Raw genomic sequence first — 24,081 nt, 5'->3', positions numbered from 1 at the left:
TGTCATGTTTGTGTGATGCATTCAGGTGTCATGGTTATGTGATGCATTCAGGTGTCATGTTTATGTGATGCAGTCAGGTGTCATGTTTGAGTGATGCATTCAGGTGTCATGTTTGAGTGATGCATTCAGGTGTCATGTTTATGTGATGCATTCAGGTGTCATGTTTATGTGATGCATTCAGGTGTCATTATTGTGTGATGCATTCAGGTGTCATTATTGTGTGATGCATTCAGGTGTCATTGTGTGATGCGTTCAGGTGTCATTATTGTGTGATGCATTCAGGTGTCATTGTGTGACACATTCAGGTGTCATTATTGTGTGATGCATTCAGGTGTCATGTTTGAGTGATGCATTTAAGTGTCATGTTTGTGTGACGCATTCAGGTATCATGTTTATGTGATGCATTGAGGTGTCATTATTGAGTGATGCATTCAGGTGTCATTGTGTGAGGCATTAAGGTGTCATGTTTATGTGATGCCTTCAGGTGTCATGTTTGTGTGATGCATTCAGGTGTCATGTTTGTGTGATGCATTCAGGTGTCATTATTGTGTGATGCATTCAGGCATCATGTTTATGTGATGCATTGAGGTGTCATGTTTGTGTGATGCGTTCAGGTGTCATGTTTGTCTGATGCATTCAGGTGTCATGTTTATGTGATGCATTCAGGTGTCATGGTTATGTGATGCATTCAGGTGTCATTTTTATGCGATGCATTCATGCGTCATGGTTATGTGATGCATTCAGGTGTTACTGTGTGATGCATTCAGGTGTCATGTTTATGTGATGCATTCAAGTGTCATGTTTGTGTGACGCATTCAGGCATAATGTTTATGTGATGCATTGAGGTGTCATATTTGTGTGATGTATTCAGGTGTAATGTTTGCGTGGTGCATTCAGGTGTCATGTTTATGTGATGCATTCAGGTGTCATGGTTATGTGATGCATTCAGGTGTCATGTTTGTGTGATGCATTCAGGTGTCATGTTTATGTGATGCATTCAAGTGTCATGGTTGTGTGATGCATTCAGGCATAATGTTTATGTGATGCATTGAGGTGTCATATTTGTGTGATGTATTCAGGTGTCATGTTTACGTGATGCATTCAGGCGTCATGTTTGTGTGATGCATTCAGGTGTCATGGTTATGTGATGCATTCAGGTGTCATGTCTGTGTAATGCATTCAGGTGTCATGTTTGTGTGATGCATTCAGGTGTCATGTTTATGTGATGCAGTCAGGTGTCATGTTTGAGTGATGCATTCAGGTGTCATGTTTATGTGATGCATTCAGGTGTCATGTTTATGTGATGCATTCAGGTGTCATTATTGTGTGATGCATTCAGGTGTCATTATTGTGTGATGCATTGAGGTGTCATTGTGTGATGCGTTCAGGTGTCATTATTGTGTGATGCATTCAGGTGTCATTGTGTGACGCATTCAGGTGTCATTATTGTGTGATGCATTCAGGTGTCATGTTTGAGTGATGCATTTAGGTGTCATGTTTATGTGATGCATTCAGGTGTCATGTTTATGTGATGCATTCAGGTGTCATGTTTGAGTGATGCATTTAAGTGTCATGTTTGTGTGACGCATTCAGGCATCATGTTTATGTGATGCATTGAGGTGTCATTATTGAGTGATGCATTCAGGTGTCATTGTGTGAGGCATTAAGGTGTCATGTTCATGTGATGACTTCAGGTGTCATGTTTGTGTGATGCATTCAGGTGTCATGTTTGTGTGATGCATTCAGGTGTCATTATTGTGTGATGCATTCAGGCATCATGTTTATGTGATGCATTGAGGTGTCATGTTTGTGTGATGCGTTCAGGTGTCATGTTTGTGTGATGCATTCAGGTGTCATGTTTATGTGATGCATTCAGGTGTCATGGTTATGTGATGCGTTCAGGTGTCATTTTTATGCGATGCATTCATGTGTCATTATTTATGTGATGCATTCAGGTGTCATGTTTATGTGATGCATTCAAGTGTCATGTTTGTGTGACGCATTCAGGCATAATGTTTATGTGATGCATTGAGGTGTCATATTTGTGTGATGTATTCAGGTGTAATGTTTTTTGTGATGCATTCAGGTGTCATGTTTATGTGATGCATTCAGGTGTCATGGTTATGTGATGCATTCAGGTGTTATTGTGCGATACATTCAGGTGTCATGTTTATGTGATGCATTCAAGTGTCATGGTTGTGTGATGCATTCCGGTGTCATGTTTACGTGATGCATTCAGGCGTCATGTTTGTGTGATGCATTCAGATGTCATGCTTGTGTGATGCATTCAGGTGTCATGTTTGTGTGATGCATTCAGGTGTCATGTTTGTGTGATGCATTCAGGTGTCATGTTTATGTGATGCAGTCAGGTGTCATGTTTGAGTGATGCATTCAGGTGTCATGTTTGAGTGATGCATTCAGGTGTCATGTTTATGTGATGCATTCAGGTGGTATTATTGTGTGATGCATTCAGGTGTCATTATTGTGTGATGCATTGAGGTGTCATTGTGTGATGCGTTCAGGTGTCATTATTGTGTGATGCATTCAGGTGTCATTGTGTGACGCATTCAGGTGTCATTATTGTGTGATGCATTCAGGTGTCATGTTTGAGTGATGCATTTAGGTGTCATGTTTATGTGATGCATTCAGGTGTCATGTTTATGTGATGCATTCAGGTGTCATGTTTATGTGATGCATTCAGGTGTCATGTTTGGGTGATGCATTTAAGTGTCATGTTTGTGTGATGTATTCAGGTGTCATGTTTGTCTGATGCATTCAGGTGTCATGTTTATGTGATGCATTCAGGTGTCCTGGTTATGTGATGCATTCAGGTGTCATGTTTATGCGATGCATTCAGGTGTCATGGTTATGTGATGCATTCAGGTGTTATTGTTTGATGCATTCAGGTGTCATGTTTATGTGATGCATTCAAGTGTCATGGTTGTGTGATGCATTCAGGTGTCATGTTTACGTGATGCATTCGGGTGTCATTGTGTGATGCGTTCAGGTGTCATTATTGAGTGATGCATTCAGGTGTCATTGTGTGACGCATTCAGGTGTCATGTTTGTGTGATGCATTCAGGTGTCATTATTGTGTGATGCCTTCAGGTGTCATGTTTGTGTGATGCATTCAGGTGTCATGTTTGTGTGATGCATTCAGGTGTCATTATTGTGTGATGCATTCAGGTGTCATGTTTGTGTGATGCACTCAGGTGTCATGTTTATGTGATGCGTTCAGGTGTCATGTTTATGCGATGCATTCAGGTGTCATGTTTATGTGATGCATTCAGGTGTCATGTTTATGCGAACCATTCAGGTGTCATGATTATGTGATGCATTCAGGTGTTATTGTGTGATGCATTCAGGTGTCATGTTTATGTAATGTATTCAGGTGTCATGTTTATGTGATGCATTCAGGTGTCATGTTTACGTGATGCATTCGGGTGTCATTGTGTGATGCGTTCAGGTGTCATTATTGAGTGATGCATTCAGGTGTCATTGTGTGACGCATTCAGGTGTCATGTTTGTGTGATGCATTCAGGTGTCATTATTGTGTGATGCCTTCAGGTGTCATGTTTGTGTGATGCATTCAGGTGTCATGTTTGTGTGATGCATTCAGGTGTCATTATTGTGTGATGCATTCAGGTGTCATGTTTGTGTGATGCACTCAGGTGTCATGTTTATGTGATGCGTTCAGGTGTCATGTTTATGCGATGCATTCAGGTGTCATGTTTATGTGATGCATTCAGGTGTCATGTTTATGCGAACCATTCAGGTGTCATGATTATGTGATGCATTCAGGTGTTATTGTGTGATGCATTCAGGTGTCATGTTTATGTAATGTATTCAGGTGTCATGTTTATGTGATGCATTCAGGTGTCATGTTTACGTGATGCATTCGGGTGTCATTGTGTGATGCGTTCAGGTGTCATTATTGAGTGATGCATTCAGGTGTCATTGTGTGACGCATTCAGGTGTCATGTTTGTGTGATGCATTCAGGTGTCATTATTGTGTGATGCCTTCAGGTGTCATGTTTGTGTGATGCATTCAGGTGTCATGTTTGTGTGATGCATTCAGGTGTCATTATTGTGTGATGCATTCAGGTGTCATGTTTGTGTGATGCACTCAGGTGTCATGTTTATGTGATGCGTTCAGGTGTCATGTTTATGCGATGCATTCAGGTGTCATGTTTATGTGATGCATTCAGGTGTCATGTTTATGCGAACCATTCAGGTGTCATGATTATGTGATGCATTCAGGTGTTATTGTGTGATGCATTCAGGTGTCATGTTTATGTGATGCATTCAGGTGTCATGTTTATGTGATGCATTCAGGTGTCATGGTTGTGTGATGCATTCAGGTGTCATGGTTATGTGATGCATTGAGGTGTCATGTTTGTGTGATGTATTCAGGTGTCATGTTTGTCTGATGCATTCAGGTGTCATGTTTATGTGATGCATTCAGGTGTCATGGTTGTGTGATGCATTCAGGTGTCCTGGTTATGTGATGCGTTCAGGTGTCATATTTATGTGATGCATTCAGGTGTCATGATTGAGTGATGCATTCAGGTGTCATGTTTATGTGATGCATTCAGGTGTCATTATTGAGTGATGCACTCAGGTGCTCCTGTGTTTCTGACCTTTCCGATGGTTAGAACGTCATCTTTTCCGTGCCAGTCCGGTTCGTACACTTCGTGCAGAGACTGAGTCAGGTTGATGGAGGCCTGCTGCATCCCTGCAGACAAGCAAACATTGTTTCAGTCGTCATGGTGACATTACAGTTGGATCAGAGACTGTTTTGTTTTTGTTTACCTTTAATGGCAGACATGTAGGACTTCATTTCTCTCTGCAGCCGAGAGCCTTCAGACTGACAGAACAGAGGCAATGAACACACTTAGACTTTGCTTTAATTTGTTTGAGAGAATCTGCTGGTCAAAGAAGAACTGACGTGACTGAGAAGGAAACTAACTAGTTCTAGTTTCTGCAGCTTCGTGTCTTTAATCTCAGTTCTGACACATTTGAGCAGAAAAACATTTCTCACCTCCTGCCTCCTGAAGTTGATGACTACTTGTTCAAACTGCTCATCTTTGGTCTCGTCTGCTTTTCCCAACTTCTGCAGAACCTGAGAAATAAATCAATTAAACTGATTTATAGCCAGGCTGCACACTGGCTCAGTGGTTAGCTCTGTCGCCTCACAGCTAGAAGATCCCCAGTTCGTGTCCCAGCCTTCCTGGGATCTTCCTGCATGGAGTCTCCATGTTCTCCTGTACATGTGTGGGTTTCCTCCAGGTTCTCCAGCTTCCTCCCACAGTCCACAAACATGATGAGGTTAACTGGTGATTCTAAACTGTCCATAGGTGTGAATGTTAGTCTCTATGTGTAGCCCTGTGATAGGCTGTTACCTGTCCAGGTGAACCTGTGATAGACTGATACCTGTCCAGGTGAACCTGTGATAGGCTGTTACCTGTCCAGGTGAACCTGTGATAGACTGTTACCTGTCCAGGTGAAGCTTCACCCTCAGTCAGCTGGGATAGAGTCCAACCCACATGACCCTGATGAGGATAAAGCAGTGTGTAGATGATGGAGGGGTGTTTTATAGCTATTTTGTGATTACAGACTATTTTAAAGGACAGTTTAGTTAAATTTTTTTTTACTCTGATTACTTTGAGAAAACCATGAGTCTGAGCTTGTTGTCTCCTGTAAAGAGCCTCAGGAGCATTGTGAAGATCAAAACACACAAACAGCTCATGAGTGTATTTAAGACTTAGTTTGAACATATCGCTCACTGTCTGGGTCCACACATCATACTAACCTACTGTCCCTAAACGCACCACAAAGGAGTTCAGGTTCTAGCTGAAGAAAATATATTATATCAACAAACAATGGAACAGATGTTTCTGTCAGGTGGCGTTAGCAAACGTCTGCCTTTGGTTGGACTCTCAGAGGAACTCTTCAGTTTAATTCCAGCTGCAGCAGCTTCACGAGGAGCTCAAATTAGCAATGAGGAGCTCAGGTTTCACACAATCTATTTACAGAAATCTGATCTAAGATTCAGAGTTACATTTTCATCACTTGTGACTTCATGTCTTTGTGTTTCCATTCATCTGCTGCTGCATTTCTACAACAGCTTAGAATGAAAACCAAACAGAAGATTTTCATCCATCATCTACACACATTATTCTCAGGAGGGCATCAGGAGCTGCAGCCAATCAGAGCTGACTGAGGTGAAGGCACGTTCTCCTGGACACGTCTCTATGTTGGTTCTAATCCTTTCAGAACCACGGACAGTTCTGATTGATTAGACACAATAAAGTGATATTTAAATCCAATTTAAATTAAAAGTATCATATCTAACCCTACCTGAACGTCATTTGTATGTATGATGACGCTCAGGCAGCTGATCTGCTGATCTGTTATCAGGGATGACGTCATCACGCTGCAAACACCCCTCCTCACTCATTTATTTAAACGTGAAAACAGTCGACATGTGACGTCATGGCGAGGCGTAGCGCCGTGTAATCCACGGTCTGCCAATCAGCTCTGTCTCCGTTTCTGATGATTTTACTGTTTAATGCAGATTTTAACCACACACGGTGACGTCACTGTGCTCTCTGTGCCAATCGATACCCGATCATCAAATAAGCATCGGTCATTCTCTGGCCTGGAGCATGTCGGACAGAAACTCTGCAGGCCGCAGCCTCCGAGCAGCCGCAGAGCTCCGTCCTCCTCCATCCGTCCTCCACCATCCGTCCTCCAGCCGCGGCGGCCCGCTGCTCGGTGTCCGCTCTCAGACCCTCCCTCCCCGGCCTCCCTCCCCGGCCTCCCGGGGCAGCTCCTACCTTCTCCTGCGCTCTGTTCAGCCGCTTCTGCACGTTCTTAGCGAAGATTCCCGTCTTGATTTCCGCCATGATGCCTGCAGAGACGAGAGGCGGATTAACGGAGACGGTGACAGGAGGAGGGGCGGGGCTTACAGCGGCATCCCTCCGCTGATTGGACGGTTCAGGCAGCCTCCCGCTGTTACACCAAAGTGTGTGTTTAACTCTCAGCCGTCAGTCATGCAGGTGAATTGAGCTGTTAGTGCGCAGGCGCAGCAGATTATTAGGAACTAATTTTAAGTTCACTTTTCACTGAAATGCAAAGTAAACAACAGGAAGTGATGCAAGACCTTTGATGACCTCATATTTAGTGTCTGATCAAACACAGTTGAGGTGCATCAGTCTGGCAGTCAGTTCTGCGTAGCTGCAGAACATTCACAATAAGGTTCCTTCCTGTAAGGGTTCAGGAACATCATTTCAAGTTGTGGTAGAACTCAAATAGAACGCTAGAGGGTGGACTGTGGCTCCAGAAGATGGTGAAAACTCATGTCTTTGAGCAGCATCCAGTTGATTCACTGCAGCCTTTACCTGAGTTACCAAAGTGACCTCACTCCACTCCAGGTGAGGTTTTACAGGTGAGGATCGAACTGGTTGGACTGGAGGCAGCTCTAGCTCAAAAACATTTATCATGTCTTCTTATTAATGCAGTAGTTCAGAGTTCTTCTGTTTAGACATAAAGTGAAAATAAAGATGTTGATTACTTTTACAGTTTCAGTGAACACTCTTGTCTTCTTCAGAAGCGTCTCACTGACAGCGTGACGTGTCAGCTGGCAGATTTTGACAGCCGGCATTTGCGGCCCAGTAGAGTCACCAGATTCGCCGGACCAACCACGCCCACGCCGTAATGGCATGTCATGGTGAGTCCAGTGGACCCGACCATCCCACCAGACTTGCTGCAACCCTGCCGTCCTATTTCATCTGGAGTAGAGTGTCCCAGGTGTGGGAGAGCATGAAGCCCCCCTCATCTCTGTTCATGGCCCTCTCTGCACGCCTCCTGAATATACTGAAATAATCAAACCCCTTCTTGGACTAATAGAACACCACTGCATAAATTCAAAAGAACTGGCCAAAGAACTCAGCAACTTGAAAATAAAAACAGATGAGATCCTCATTTCTCATGACGTGGTATCACTGTTCACCAAAACCCCAGTAGACATCACCCTGCACATAGTCCGGGAACGACTACACGAGGACAAAACACGCCACACATGCACAAACCTCATAGTTGATGACATTCACAACCTGTTACAGTTCCTTGCCAAGTCCACTTATTTGCAATAACATCATCTACAGCCAACAAGAGGGATTCGCCATGGGAGACACCCTCTCTGCCATAATGAGCAGCTTTTTTATGGAGGACCTGGAACAAAGAGCCATAACCACAGCACCACCACCTCTCAAACCCACCCTCTGGAAACGATACGTGGACGACATACTGGAAAAAATTAAAACTGGACATACGCAAGCCCTGATCCACCACCTTAACACCATCAACACCACAGGGAACATCAGATTTACACATGAGGAGGAGCACAATAAAACACTGGCATTACTGGACATGAACATCCACCACAAGGACGACGGCAGCGTAAAGATCACAGTTTACAGAAAACCCACCCTCACAGACCAATACCTGCTTTGGACTTCAGAACATCCAACAACACACAAACTCTCAGTAGTCAGAACATTATATGAATGGACCACCATCATCACAGAAGAACAGGACAGACGACAGGAGGAGCAACACATCCAACAGGTTGCCAGTACCCCAGGTGGGCCATAAATGAAGAAATACAACAGGTAAAAAACCAACAGAAAGCAAAGAAACGACAAAAAACAAAACAGGCACGAGACACACACGACAACAACTGTCAAAGTAATCAACATCTTTATTTTCACTTTATGTCTGAACAGAAGAACTGAAAACTACTGGATGCAGCTCTGTTAACCACTCTCTACCCTCCTTCCACCAGCAGATGGGTTCCCTCACATAAAGATCCGGGTTCTGCCCCAGGTTTCTTCCTGTTAAAGGGTGTTTTTCTGCCACTGTCTCCTTAGGGCTGCTCTGGGGAGTGTCTTGAGACAATTTGACCTGTAATTGGCGATACATAAATAAAGTTGAATTGGATAGAATTAGCTGGTCTATGAGCATGCTTTCTGCCTGTGGTGAAGACAGCAACTCCCAGAATCCCACCCTGCCTCACAACATCATCACCCTAACTGCATTTTGACTGATTGTTCAGAGTCGCAGCAGAAATGCGACACTGCATAGAACCAGCAGCAAAGAAAAAATAAAGAATAAATCAAAGTCTGTGAGAGGAAAAACACTGGTGTTCTTATTTCAACTCAAAACAGATTCAACATTGAAAAACGTTATTACAACAGTATCCATAACACTTCTCATTTAAAACTTATTAATCCTGTTAATTGTCACATTGGTCTGTTTCAGCATTTTAAATTCAACAGTATCTTAACATTCTCTCCCTAAAATCCTTCATCTCAATATTAATAAAATGTGCAATATCATCAAAAAGACAGCAGACGATGGTAAACCTGTGATGAACCAGCATGACCCCCAGACCCACTCTGCTGTTGACCAAACATGTTCTGGTACTATTTAAAGTCTGTGTTCTGTGGTTCTTCACACATAGAACCAAACCAACCAGCAGCTGATCATGAGGAAGCCTTCAGGACTCCACCTCAGTTCTTCACCAGTATGAAAACACTCTGGTGATGAATTGTCACAGATTTATTTAATCGAATTATTTATTACACTGACTTATCATTGCCTGCAGTCTTTCTAAGATTTGTTGCCAACCTGTGATCCACAGAACAAAGATGACGTTCTCCCTCTGATTCTGTTCAGAATTTTACAAAAAATTATTCAGAAAATTAGTTAAAATAGTGTGAAATTGTGTGAATATTTTCCAAAATATGGGTCACATTTTGTGAGTTCCAGTTTATGAACAACGCTTTCACAGCTCAGATCACCAGATGTGTAAAGATGTGATGATGATGAAACTGTGGTGAAGTATCAAATATGATTCTTCTTCAAATGTTTCATCTGAGCAGCAGAACTGAAGTCAATTCAGTGTCCAGAATCATCCAGCAGAGGGCAGCAGAGGTTCAAATGTCAGAACATTGGAGTTTTATTCAAGACATCTCATAGGGGCTTTTGACCGGGGTGGAGCCCGTTCGGAGTCGGAGCCGGTGCCCAACTTGGCGCCGGTTTTTTGTCTTTCCACCCCCGGAGCTGCGGCTCCGGGCTCCAAAAACTGGGGCTGTTTCAGGCACCAACTCGTTGCTGGGCCAGAGTTGGCCAGAGTTGAGAGCCGAGCATGTCATGGGCAGAGGGCGGGGTGACATCTAAAAACATCTAAAAAGATAAACATAGATATGATCATCAACTTATTGCGCGTGTTTAACCGCTAAGTAATCAATGCGAGCGTAGTCGAAGTTAAGTAGCTAAGCTAACGCTAGCACGTTTACTGTTAAGTATCCAAACGTCTTTGATAATTACCTTTCTTCTCAAACGTGATCGCCGGGCATTGGAACGGCGACGCCGATGGGTAACCCCTAACAGAAGGTTTTGCTGCTCAACGATGGCGAGACACACTAGCAAAGCCATGAACACCACTCCAATGAAGTCCTCCATTGTTGTTGTGTGGGTTTCTGCACGGCGCCAACGCTGTTGAACGGCTACGTACGCAGTGACGTACACACGTTGTGTGGTGGCGCAATGACGCAGCTCCAACTTTGCTCCTTCTGAATGGAAACACAAACCCGTTCTGGGGCGGCACGAGATTTGAACCAAAAAAGCACTGGCTCTCAACTTTGAAACAACCTAGCACCTGGTGCTCTTTGGTCAAAAGCCCCTGAGAACAAAGTCACATGCAGTGGTGGTACACAAACGTACGGAGAGGAGCCCAGTGCATCATGGGAAGTCTCCCAGTAGCAGCTTCACTAAGGGTCACCTCTACCTTCGTCACAGAGGAATTTTTTAAACTCTATTCTGGAATTTACAGGAACAGATGAGAATATGGCAGCAAGTAGGAGCTAAAGCTAACCACAAGCTAACGCTAAATGAGACTCTGTCTCTCCTCCCTCTCTGTGAGTGTGGTCTAATCAGCAGACGTGAAGACACCTGTGTTCACCTGTCTCCAGTCAGCACTCTGCTCCATAAACCCCGACTCTGAGCGTCATTCAGCAGCAGACATCAGTCAGCCAATCCAGGCCAAGCTTCAGTCCTTAGATCAAGCTTCTGTTTGTCCTCTGGAGTCTCTTCTGAGATCAGACCACCATTTCAATTTCACCTCTGCTGGACTCAGATCAGCTGTCGGCTGCCTCCTACACATTTCTTCTTCTACACATCGATCGCCGCCTCTCAGAACAGCTGAGTTTAGCCTTGAGAACAGCTGAGTTTAGCCTCGAAAACAGCCGAATTTAGCCTCAAGAACATTGTTCTCCTGATGGGTTCTAAGTAACAATAACATCAACTAACGCTGTTCTCCTGATAGGGTTAGGGTGGAGGAACCATGGGAGAGGATTATTGTGTTTAATGAGGAGGACCGAGCACTAAGCCCTGAGGAACCCCTGTAGATAGACTGACCCCTAAGGGACCCCTGTAGTTAGGCTGACCCCTGAGGAACCCCTGCAGATAAACTGAGAACTTCAGACACTTCTACCCTCCAAGATCCTCTGAAGGATCTCCCTGATAGCTCGGACATGAACCAGTGGAGGGCTGGTCCTGAGATTTTGGACCAGGGAGACGGAGAGGAGAATTTGGTGGTTAACAGATCTGAAGACAGTCCAGCAGCTCCAGGAGAACTCAGTGGTTCTGGTACCAATAGGTGTCCAGTCTGGTGGAAGGACCCTGTTTAGAACCAGATTGGTTCTGGTCTTACATGTTGTTTTTATGCAGAGATTTGGTTGAAGACAGTTTGCTCAAGTATTTTAGACAGGAAGGTAGGAGAGAAACTGTTCTGTGGTTCTGGACCTGGTCTGGGTCCAGTGTAGGTTCTAGAGTACTGGAGTGACTGGAGTTGCTTCAATGCAGCAGAGAACACACCTGTAGCAGGTGAGGAGGTCATGATGTGAGTTACTGCAGGGCTAAGGGCTGGAGAAATGGTTTGTAAGAGGTTGGATGGTATCAGGTCCAGTGAACAGGAAGTGGGATGAGAGTCCAGCAATACTTTAGAGACTTCCTCCTCCATCAGTGGGGAGAACCAGGAGAGTCTGGCTGTGTTAGCTGGTGAGAAGCCTGCAGTATGTAGCCTGGTGGCAAAGAGGAGCTGATGATGTTTAATACTGCAGTATTAATAAAAGGACAGATGTCCTGGAAGCGTCCAGTGGGGACGGGTCTCACAGACATGCTGTTGACCTGAGCTCTGACGGATTTACAGCAGAGAACCAGTCCCAGAATAAATCTGGTTCTATGGACGCTTCCAGAGCTGATGCATCTAAACACATGTTCAGGATCTTCATCAATGAAAACCTCATGGAGTGTCCACTACTGAGTGCTGAAGAACAGAAGATTCCTGGAGCTCCTAGAGCTGGACTCCATCAGCCTGGATACAGAGCTGAAAACAAACCTGGGCTTCTTCATGGTTTCCTCAAATAAAAATGAATAACAGACAGACTGTGCCCCACAAATCACTTTTTATATGAGAAAAACTATTTTATACATCTGGAGAAAATTCTGCTGAATTTGTAGAACAAAATAGACTTTCAGTCTTCTTGAATTCTGTTTAAGATACACAGTAAAAAATACTACAGTACTGACATGAAAACACTACACTACTGACATGAAAATATTACAGTAAGACATGAAAATACTACATACTGACATGAAAATACTGCAGTACTGACATGAAAATACTACAGTACTGACATAAAAATACTACATACTGACATGAAAATACTAAAGTACTGACATGAAAATATTACTGTAAGACATGAAAATACTACATACTGACATGAAAATACTAAAGTACTGACATGAAAACACTACAGTACTGACATGAAAATACTAAAGTACTGACATGAAAACACTACAGTACTGACATGAAAATATTACAATACTGACATAAAAATACTGTAGTATTTTGATGTCAGTATTTTCCTGTCAGTACTGTAGTACTGACAGGAAAATACTACAGTAGAGACATGAAAACACTACAGTACTGACATGAAAATACTACAGTACTGACATGAAAACACTACAGTCCTGACATGAAAAACTACAGTACTGACATGAAAAACTACAGTACTGACATGAAAAACTACAGTACTGACATGAAAATACTACATTACTGACATGAAAATACTACAGTACTGATATGAAAATACTACAGTACTGATATGAAAACACTACAGTACTGACATGAAAACACTACATACTGACATGAAAATACTACAGTACAGACATGAAAATATTACAGTACTGACATGAAAACACTATAGTACTGACATGAAAACATTACAGTACTGACATGAAAATACTACAGTAGAGACATGAAAATACTACAGTAGAAACATGAAAATACTACAGTAGAGTCATGAAAATATTACAGTACTGATATGAAAACACTACATTACTGACATGAAAACACTACAGTACTGACATGAAAATACTACGGTAGAGACATGAAAACACTATGTAGCCTAGATGCCGCTACTATTAGCGCTGTATTAGTACTAGTTTGCAGTTAGAGTATTGGTTGAATTGGGCTAGAGATCAGACAGATCTAAGTTCGGCTCTAGGAGTGGAGGAAAGGAGACTGAACACAATGATATAAGTTTTAGGTGGTACCAATTATATTATATTTTGACATCGGCAAACAACATTTAACATTTAAAGTGAATGGCCATTCATGAGAAGTACAGAATTAAGTCACAATTATTTCACAAGAAAACATTATTCGATGGATCCATTAACACACGGAAAAGAGTTCTGAAGTTCAGCCAAGACAGAACACACGCAACAGTTCAGTGGCCCAAATCGTCCAGAGTTCAGAGGGAAAGGGCGGTGTCCAGGGAAAGGGAGTGTTGAACGAGTGGTGAATGGGTTTGGGCCAAGAATGAGTTGTTGCGAGGGGCAAAAAGTAAAAGAGAGGGGCGGCTGCCTTAAAGGAGCCTCCTACCAGCCCAACCAGGTGGAGGAGGTGCAGGAGGTCCAGTTCAGTTCACTTCAGTTCGAGCTCCAGGGTTCTTCAGGCAGTGTGGGCCTATAATTCTTTGGGTCTAGCTCGCCATCACCTGGCCTATATAAAGGACAGGACTAATTAAGGTTCCAGTGCGCACAAAATAAATCAAAATACATTCAAAAAGACCAGTGCTAAATATTAATTATAAATAGCAGTGTCAATTATTATATTGTACAATATATAAATAATCAAAGTTCAATTCAAAATATAAATCTCAATTGAATAAATAATATAATATTTGTCATATTAAAATATTCATTACAATTAAAGTGTCAAAAATACTAAACATCCAAAGCTAAAGTGCATAATCAGTCACACTGACTAAGTGGACTGGGTTTAAAGTGCATGGAGATGCATAGGACCAATAAACAAATCACTGACATGAAAATACTACAGTGCAGACATGAAAATATTACAGTATGATATGAAAATACTGCAGTACTGACATGAAAATACTGCAGTACTGACATGAACTTCATTCATACAGACCATTATTCTAAAGTGCTGTATAATTAGAATATTGTTGCACTTTCAACTCTTTCAAACAGTTTATGTTCCTAATTTTGGTAATAAAAAGATAAAATATACATGTTTTGCAGCAAGAAGACATTCAATTCATTTTTGTTTAAATATTATTTTTATTTTTTGAGGTTTATTTTCCGGTAACAGCATGTAGAAAAGCCTCTCTGTGCCACAGTTTGGTGACCGTCCTTCAGACAGATCAATCAGTCCTTTCTGCTGCTGATTTAGGGCTTCAGGTGGAGCTTCTTCTGGTGAACTGTGGCTGATGTTGACATCTGCTTTGGATTTCTGTGAAGTTGTAGGAAACAACCTCTTTTCACCTGTTTGACTGCAGAATGTCTGCACGCTCTTTGGATCCAGTTCTTCCTGTCATATACTGTAGTCTAACCCACAGCACAGGAAAAGGTGAATCAGAGGACTCGTCCCAGGTGAGGAGGATGTTGTAGCTCCTGACTCCCACCAGCAGAGGGCGTGCTGATGTCACCGTGTGTGACAGAGACGGTCTGTTCTGAGCGCGCTCCATCTGCTGTGTGCACAACTCTGCTTATAACAACAAACTCTTTTCTCAGTCTAAAAATTTCACACCGACGGAGTTTCTCCTCCACGTGAGGTGACGATGACGTGATTCATCAGTGTGTGTGTATGTGTGTGTGTGTGTGTGTGTGTGTGTGTGTGTGTGTGTGTGTGTGTGTGTGTGTGTATGTGTGTGTGTGTGTGTGTGTGTGTGTGTGTGTGTGTGTGTGTGTGTGTGTGTGTGTGTGTGTGGTATGAATGAATCAGGGACACACTCTTCCTCCTCTTCCCTCCTTCCTCCTCCTCTTCTGTCGTGACGTTCATTCAGGAGGAAACACCACAAACAGTCCTAAGATATTCTGAGACTTTATTCTCTGTCAGTGAGTGACTCACAGGGAAATACCTCTGTGGACGGAGGGAGGGATTAAACAGCCAGAGAGGTATAATTACAGTAACACAGCACACAGGGAGAGTAGAATGACCCTGCACAGTGTTCGCTCAGCTCAGACCAGCAGACCATCAGGACCAGAGAACCACACTGGGAACCAGAGAACCACAGAACCAAGATTCAAAGACCTTCTCTCCAGCAGAAGTTCACTGCTGGCTGTTGGACTGTTTCTGTTGTCTCCTCACTGTAACATTAGAGTCCACTGACTTTCCTGCAGATATCAGGACCTGTTGATCTGCTGAGTGTCTCCCAGCACTACTTCTACTGTCTGATCATCAGTCTCTAACCATGTGCTCTCCGTTAGCTATGTTCTTCTCTGTGGCCGTCTGCCTTCTGGTCGATGCCTCTCCGACCAGCTCTCCAACGGTGAAGGTGGACCGGCTCCAGGAGGGGGCGCTGTCCTCTGACTGTCCATCCTGCTCTCTGTCTCAAATGAGGAAGAACTCGTCTTCATCCGGAGGTCAGAGCGACATGGTGGAGGCTGTAAAGCGCCACATTCTCAACATGTTGCACCTGAGTGCCCGGCCCAACCTGACGCATCCGGTGCCTCGTGCTGCACTGCTGAACGCCATCAAGAAGCTGCATGTGGGCCGAGTGGCCGAAGACGGCAGCGTGGAGATCCAGGAGGACAGCCGGGACTCCGAGAACTCGACGCCACCTGAACCACCATCTGAAATCATCACCTTTGGAGAGTCAGGTGAGTCCGTTTGATGAGCACGTGTCCAGTTATTAATCCTAAAGTTCTCAGGTTCATGCCAACATCTGTGTGACTCCACACCAAGGCCTTGTGGGTAACTGCAGGTTGCAGAGTCGTGGTAACCCCGTTCAAATCTCAGCATCAAGCAGTCTGATTGGTTAAACCAACTCCTGTGGAGAGGCGTGTAAGAAAAAATACAGGCTACATGAATGAGGCGTTTACATGCAGTCTGAAATAAGAGCTGTCTCTGTGTTGGACGCCTGCTGGATGTAGAGATGTTTCCTGACGTCAGGAGATCAGACTCTACTGTCAGTCTGTGTGTTTTCTCTTATCAGCTCATTCAGAAGGTCTGAAAAGTTCAAAGTTTGTTTACATATTTCAGCCACACAGACAGATTCTATTGATTCTACTGAGTCCGTCTGAGTGAGAAGTCCATTTTTAAATTCTGTTTTACTTTACATGGTCACACTCTACAAACCTGAAGGTGAATCACAGATGAAGTAAAAGATGCATTTTATTCATGCAGAGTTTCAGTAGGTCTGACAGCAACATGAAGCTGAGCTTTACTTTTTATTCATCATTCTCTGATAAAACCACTAAAGTTCATTTGTCACAATAGTCAGCAGGATAGGAAATATCCTGAGGTTCTGATGGATCAGGTGAGTAATCAGCCTTCATGACATCAAACTAAAGTCAGACAACGTGACAGAAGTTTACCTTGATTCTGGAATGAGGTGTTTCATGGATATAATGCAGCTGAATCTGTACAGAGCGAGCAGCAAAACAATTCAAACCCTCACATTATCTTCTTTTGTTACAAGCCGAGTCACAGGAACATGAAGACAGGAGATTCATTCCAGCTGAACAGAGAATCAGAGAAGACTCGGAAATCATCTTTAAACTCATGTTTTGTGGTGTTTTCACTGACACTTCAGCTGTTGCGTCTAAAACAAGAGAATGATTGTAATAAAATAGGATTTAGACAGTAGCAGTTTAAATTGAGACAGAATGAAGGTTAAAGCCTCGACTCTCCAACGGAGGTTCAACGGATGCTAACGAGCACATTCAGTCACTTCATATGATGATGATCTCAAAGTGTTCAAAGTTTTCTGCTTGGTCTGTTTCTCTAAACGTGAACCCATTCATGACCAATCATATTGTCCAATTAATTGTTAGCTTACATAAATGTGCATAATGGCTTTGTGCTATAAATAGTTCCTTTTTCGGAGGAATCTGTCATTAGAAAGGCCCCTCAAAGCCAATCCAAATTAGTGGGCAGTAACGGGGGGGACATACCAAGCGGTCTCAGCTCGTAAATAATCTCCTCTTTCAGACAGATCTGGGCCTCAGTAATTATTCTGCAGCAGCAGACAAAGAGGACGGCGTCTCTTTGGAGGGCAGGACGATACTGGCAACCTTGTTAACAACATTCCCTGAAATCAGGCCGGAGCTTTTTTTAGTGTCTCTCTTCAACTTGAGTATATTTAGAGGCAGATGCTCCATTCATGCTTTCATTGTTAAGGACATTTACTGTGTTCATTCATTCAAATGACAAAAGGACAAAACCAGAAGGAGGGTAGCACAGTCACTGTTTTTATTGCTAATTACTGCTGTTCATTCAGAGATAAAAAAGAAGGATCCACATTCCACCAACTCTCCAACAGTTATTAAACAGTTTTTCATGATTTTATAACGTTATTCCTCAGCTTAAAGTTTCCGAACAGAGATACACACTGATCAGCCACAACATTAGAGCCAGCTGCTACTCCGGTTCCACTCCGACCCGCTGGGCCTGGACTCTGGTACCAGAACACCGGGGGGTCTCCATTCACTGGTCCCAGTTGATCAGATTGGGATCTGGAGAGTTTGGGGGCTGGGTCAACACTTTGGGTTCTTTGTTGTGTTCCTCAAGCTGTGGTTGTTCTGAAACAAAGTTTGGACCAAAGTCTCCAGCAGAACATGGTCATCTGTCAGTGATCCTTAAAGTCTGAACTTCATGTTCTCCAACTGCAGATTTTTCCACATGTTGAAAGATGTGAGACTGAGCTCAGAAGCAAAATTATTCTTCATGTCTGTAGTAAATAATAACAGTGAAGCTTTCAGCAGCGGTCAGTCCAGTAGAGACTTTCTTTAGATGTAATCTGTTTTTACTGACTCGCATTAACAGCAATGATGCTGCTGAAGGACTGAACTGATGCTAACATGCTAATTGTTCTCTGCTGCAGGAAACTCTCCAAACACAATGACTTTTGACATTTCGAAGGAGGGAGGCTCATCTGTGGTGGAACAGGCCAGCGTTTGGATCTTCCTGAAGATGTCAAAGGTTAACAGAGTGAAAGGCAAAGTGATGCTGCGGCTGCTGCAGCTTCATCATCGTCGGGACGGGAACGAAGAAGAAGAGTGTGTTTCAGAGAAGATGGTGGACACCCGTCGCAGTGGCTGGCACACCCTCGCAGTTCCTCGCAGCGTTCAGAGTCTGCTGGACGGTGGCGGCAGCTCGCTCAGCTTGCGGGTTTCCTGTCCGCTGTGTGCCGAAGCCGGAGCTTCACCCGTCCTGACGCCTGCCGATGGCGAAGCAGCCACGGGACGAGATCAGTCTCACCGGCCGTTCCTCATGGTGGCGCTACGAGCTCAAGAAGAGGCTCAGCGGCGAGTCAAACGAGGTCTGGAGTGTGACGGGAAAATCCACATCTGTTGCAAACGACAGTTTTACGTGAACTTTAAAGACATCGGCTGGGGCGACTGGATTATCGCACCATCTGGTTACCATGCCAACTACTGCGAGGGCGACTGTCCGAATCACATGGCGAGCATCGGCAGCTCCTCTCTGTCCTTCCACTCCACCGTCATCAATCATTATCGTATGAGAGGCTACAGCCCATTTCAAAACATCAAGTCGTGCTGCGTGCCAACGAGGCTGCGAGCCATGTCGATGCTCTACTACAATGAGGAGCAGAAGATCATCAAGAAGGACATCCAGAACATGATTGTGGAGGAGTGCGGCTGCTCGTAAACTGCCAGCCTCTAGAGACGCTCAAACTCTTTGACAACCTGCTTCGTGCAGGAAAAACATCCAATTAGCACTTTCCCAGTAAAGACAAGTATTATGTTTGTGACAAAACATCGAATTTGTTTTAGGGAGACTCTTTTCCACATTGGAATGAGCTGAGAACACTATGCAACAATACCACCAAGTCCAACTTCATCTATCTTTGTTTATAAATGTGTTTTTTATTATTTTCTATTGTTATAGAAACATGAATCAGTTATTAATGTGTTCCACTGAAGTGTGAAAATCTCTGTTGTCAAGATACTTGAAAGAAATGAGTTCATCCAGCTGCTGGAGTCAAACACAGTCATTAGTGTTATTATTAATACGGTGACTGGAGATGTTTGCACAGTGAACTAAACTCCTGGACTTTATTCCACAGCCCAACGCTGGAGCTAAGAAGATTGAGACGAAAGCCAAAGACAACACTGATTCAAGTTTTGTTCGTTTTCCTAAAATCTCATTGAGCTGTGAGACACTGAAGTTAAGGTAATAACAGACTGAAAACAGTTTTCATCAGTTTGGTCACTGTTGGTGCCAACTTTCTATAATTTATTTGCATTTTTGTCTTTTTTGTTTCATCATTAAACAAACTGTGGGTCAACTCTTTGGTACTTAGTGTCTTTCTTTTGAATTCAGTCCTCAGATAGATTTCTAATCTCCATATCGGAGCGATGCTTCTTTGCAGTTAAATGACTCCATGAGCTCTAGCGCCACCCTCAAGACTAACCTTACATTGTCAGATCCACTGCAAAGCTTACAGCACATAAATCATCAGATGCTGATGATTATGTTACAGGATGAGTTAATGTTAAACATCTTGTTCAGAATTTAGCCAAACTAAAACAGGATGAGGCTTTAAAATGGTCTCGGAGCAGAAAGAGTTTTCATTTATACTACTAGGAAGTCGTTCATTTGAGATGATCTTTACTAACTTGTGATGTGTTTGTCATCAGAGATCAGGATCAAGTTATTTTTGCTGTTTCATTTGTGTTGTTGTCATTTGTGACTGTAGTCGTGTGCTGATGGTCAGTCTGAGGTCTCTATCTCTATTTGATGATGTTCATGATGCAGACATTTTGGCCGAGACCAACTCACACACCACCATCATCATCACCATCATCTTCATTATCATTTTTATCATCATCGTCATGCATCAACTACTACAGCTCCTTCCTGGCTTCCAGTCACTGCCAGCATAAAATTCAGAACTCTGACATTTGCATTCAGAACTCCAAAGAAAAACATCTCCTCCTACCTGAACTCTCTCCTCCAGGTCTACACTCCCTCCCTCCAACCACAGGTTTCACAACAGGGCCGGTCCACAGCTGGATTCTCCTCCTCATCATCACCTGGGTGATGAACGCAGGTGAACTGTCTGTGATCAGCTGCAGTTCACTGCAGGTCTGACATCAGTTTGTTCAGAGATAATCAGTCAGCGGAAGAAACTGAACAAACAGTCAGAGTTCATTCACCTGCAGCCGGAAACATCCTGAACCTGACGCAATGTTGGAGGTACACAAACCTCAGAGTTCCACTGGAGGACAGACGGTCACTGCACTGGTTCCACTGGTTCCACTGGAGCACTCAGTCTGAACCAGCACTTCCAGTAAAATCAGTTTTTTGTCTGTGTTTTATACAGCAGACCTCAGGAACTGAGATATCTTCTGATGATCAGACCTATAAAGCCTTAACAGGCAGTCCGTCCATTTTAGCAGATTAAATAGTTTCAGTAAAAAAGGTCACAAAAATGGTTTTACACTTCATGTGTCTGTTGATCTAATGACTGGCTTCTTGTCTCCGCTGCTGAGTACTGATGGAGTGAATCTGAAGATGTTTGAACTCTTCGTGATGTTACCCAGTGGGTTCCTGCAGAGTGAACCTTGTTTTATGCTTGATGTGTCCACGAGGTCCAGGTTAGGGTTAGGAGGGATAGCCTGACCCTAACCCTAACCCTCCTAACCCTAACCCTGAGTTACAACACACTGAAACTCTGCCATTATCTCCCACTAAGCTGTCCCATGAGGGGATCTTGGGTGGAGAGAGCTCGTCATTCAGTTTCTGCTGATTGTTTGGTGAGGTTTGGGTTGTTGTTTTGGAACCAGAAGCACAGCACTGAAAGCAGGGGTAGAAAAGCTGGATTCTTAAATGAAAAGTCTTTAAAGGGAACAAAGGAGGCTGACTGGTGGAGATGACCAGCTAGAGGTGTTGTGGCGAGTCTGAAGGTGAGTTGGCTGAACTTGAAGAAGGCTGGAGCTCAGGTGAATCAGCAGCTAGCAATAAAATACTTCGGAGGATCTACTAATTAGAACACAGTCATCAGAGGAGTTGAAAACAAAGAGCAGTAGAGAAGAAAACTCAGCTGGTTTCAGGAGGAGGCCAGGGAGTCGCTGTGGATGAACAATCTGTCACTGGAGAGCAGAAGTACAGTTTCATGGAGACCCTGATGGTGAGAAGGAGAGATGATTCACGTGTTCAACCAGGCAGGTGTAGTAAATCAAGCCACACTCCTGAGTGAGTTAAGCCACGCCCCTATGAATTAAGCCACGCCTTCAGACACACTGAAAGGAAACAAAAACAAAGAGAGAGGAGCAGCAAAAAACAAACAAAACACAAACTACTGGATGTATGTAAACTACCACATGTATGTCAACTGTCACATGCATGTAAACTATTCAATTAATTTCAATTTCAATTCAATTTTTTTTTATATAGCACCAATTACAGTCAAATTGTCTCGAGATGCTTTACAGAACCCATATGCCTGAACCCCAGAGCAGCCCTAAGGAGACAGTGGCAGGAAAACACCCTTTTACCAGGGAAAAAACCTCGAGCAGAACCTGGCTCTAATGTGGGGGGACCCATCTGCTGCTGGCCGGGCGGGTTGAGAGGGACAGAAGAGGTAGAGAGGTAGAGATAGAGGGATAGAGGTAGAGGGGTGGAGGTAGAGATAGAGAGGTGGGGGGGACACAAAGACCATACCACATGTATGTAAACTACCACATATATGTAAGCTACCACATCACCTGTGCACTGGCAGTTCTTCATTCAACATGATGTCATCCTTATCAACCAGATGAGCTCCGTCCCTTCTCCCAGGTCTGCTGGTAAAGGTGTCTGTCAGTGAGGAGGTTTTATTTTACAGGGAACATCTGAAGTGAACACAGTCTGACGAAGGCAGCGATGGCGTGAACGTACAGACGGACTGCGAGGACGGAAGGCGTCCAGAGAAACGTGATGAGAGGTGGAGGATCGTCATGTGAGTCAAACTGAAGGATCTATTTTTTGTGTGTGGGCAGGCTGCACGTCAGTGCTGTTAGCTGAGGGACGGCCTGATAACCTCGACACCACCTCCACTACAAACTGCTGCTCCATCACTGAGCTCAGACTCACTGCTGCTATTCAGAGACGCTCACCCCCACAGCTTCACTCTCACTCTGCTGCTGCTGCTAAATCAGACCTGAGTTCAGTCGTCAGGACACAGACTCATCTACCAAAACTCAGCTTATTAGTCTGATTTCGTTTATTTACATCCAGAAACTGTGTGTGTCTGAGCAGAAAATCACAGTTTCAACATGTTTCACTAAAAATAGTGGACTGAAAATTCAAACAGGTTTTCACAATATCAATGCAAAGCAAGTCCGACTTGTACATTTCTGAGTTTTTGTTGATAAAACATGGAAAAGACTTGGACTTTGCTGCAGCAAAGAGGCCAATTGCGAATATCCAACACGCACAAATCTTCATTCTGGGTCAAAGCACTGTTGTCCTCAGGCACCATAAACTCTTTTAAAGATAAATCACTGCTTTCTATTGATACTATTGGCAAATGTACAAAATGGGGACTTACTGTGGTGGGATAACTAACTCCGATGAAGATAATTCTCATGTTGCTGCAGTATTTCATCATCTTTAGTAATACTACACAGTATAAAAACAGGTTGTCCAGGAGGGACAGGAGGAGACACTAAATCAGTGGAAGTCCAGATTAACCAGAAGGCCTTTTATTCTTACATCATCAAATCCACAAAAACATGGAACATCCAGGCTTTAATTGTTGCTTCGCCAGACTGACTCTGAATCTCTGAGTTCTAACATGATGAAGGACTGTGAGGTTCCTAGACAAACTACAGACAACTACAAAAACAAAGCACAGACATATTACAGACACACTACTGACAAACTACAGACATACTACAGACAAACTACAGAAAAACTACAGACATATTACAAAGCACAAACTACAGACAAAGCACAGACATACTACAGACAAACAACAAATAAAGCACAGACAAACTACAGACAACGCACAGACACACGACAGACAAATTACAGATAACTACAAACAAAGAACAGACATACCACAGACAACCTACAGACAAAGCACAGACACACTACAGACAGACTACAGACAAACTACAGGCACAAACTGCTGACCAGCTACAGACAAACTACAGAAAATCTACAGACAAACTACAGACATAAAATACAAACACAAGCTAAAGACACAAACTACAGACCAACTACAGACAAACTAGAGACAAACTAGAGACAAATTACTGACAAACTACAGACAAACTACAGACAAAGCACAGATATACTACAGAAAAACTACAGACAAAGCACAGATATACTACAGACAAACTACGGACAAACAACAAACAAAGCACAGACATACTACAGACAAAGCACAGACACTACAGACAAACTACACACAAACTACAGATAACTACAAACAAAGCACAGACATACCACAGACAAAGCACAGACAC

General features: G+C 43.4%; 2 protein-coding genes across 2 annotated transcripts in view; one reads left to right on the top strand and one right to left on the bottom strand.

Moving 5' to 3' along the window:
* Nucleotides 1–6,996, bottom strand: part of LOC111575229 (amphiphysin-like) — a 33,024-nt gene extending 26,028 nt beyond the window's left edge. The window contains exons 1-4 of the mRNA XM_055014735.1: nucleotides 6,840–6,996; nucleotides 5,042–5,122; nucleotides 4,813–4,867; nucleotides 4,641–4,735 (exon numbers count right to left, since the gene is read on the bottom strand). Of these exons, the coding sequence (XP_054870710.1) occupies nucleotides 4,641–4,735; nucleotides 4,813–4,867; nucleotides 5,042–5,122; nucleotides 6,840–6,908 (300 nt within the window). The 5' untranslated portion in view covers nucleotides 6,909–6,996. The remainder of the gene's footprint in view (nucleotides 1–4,640; nucleotides 4,736–4,812; nucleotides 4,868–5,041; nucleotides 5,123–6,839) is intronic.
* Nucleotides 6,997–15,434: 8,438 nt separating this feature from the next.
* On the top strand, nucleotides 15,435–19,913 carry LOC129349914 (inhibin beta A chain-like). The gene is made up of 2 exons (XM_055014771.1): nucleotides 15,435–16,260; nucleotides 18,486–19,913. The coding sequence occupies exons 1-2, from the start codon at nucleotides 15,852–15,854 to the stop codon at nucleotides 19,271–19,273; spliced, it is 1,197 nt and encodes a 398-aa protein (XP_054870746.1). The 5' UTR covers nucleotides 15,435–15,851; the 3' UTR covers nucleotides 19,274–19,913.
* Nucleotides 19,914–24,081: the final 4,168 nt, after the last annotated feature.

Source organism: Amphiprion ocellaris, chromosome 10 (genome assembly GCF_022539595.1).
Source record: "Amphiprion ocellaris isolate individual 3 ecotype Okinawa chromosome 10, ASM2253959v1, whole genome shotgun sequence".
NCBI lineage: Eukaryota > Metazoa > Chordata > Actinopteri > Pomacentridae > Amphiprion > Amphiprion ocellaris.
The sequence above is the reverse complement of the archived record's forward strand: the minus strand, read 5'-3'. Positions and strand labels throughout refer to the sequence as shown.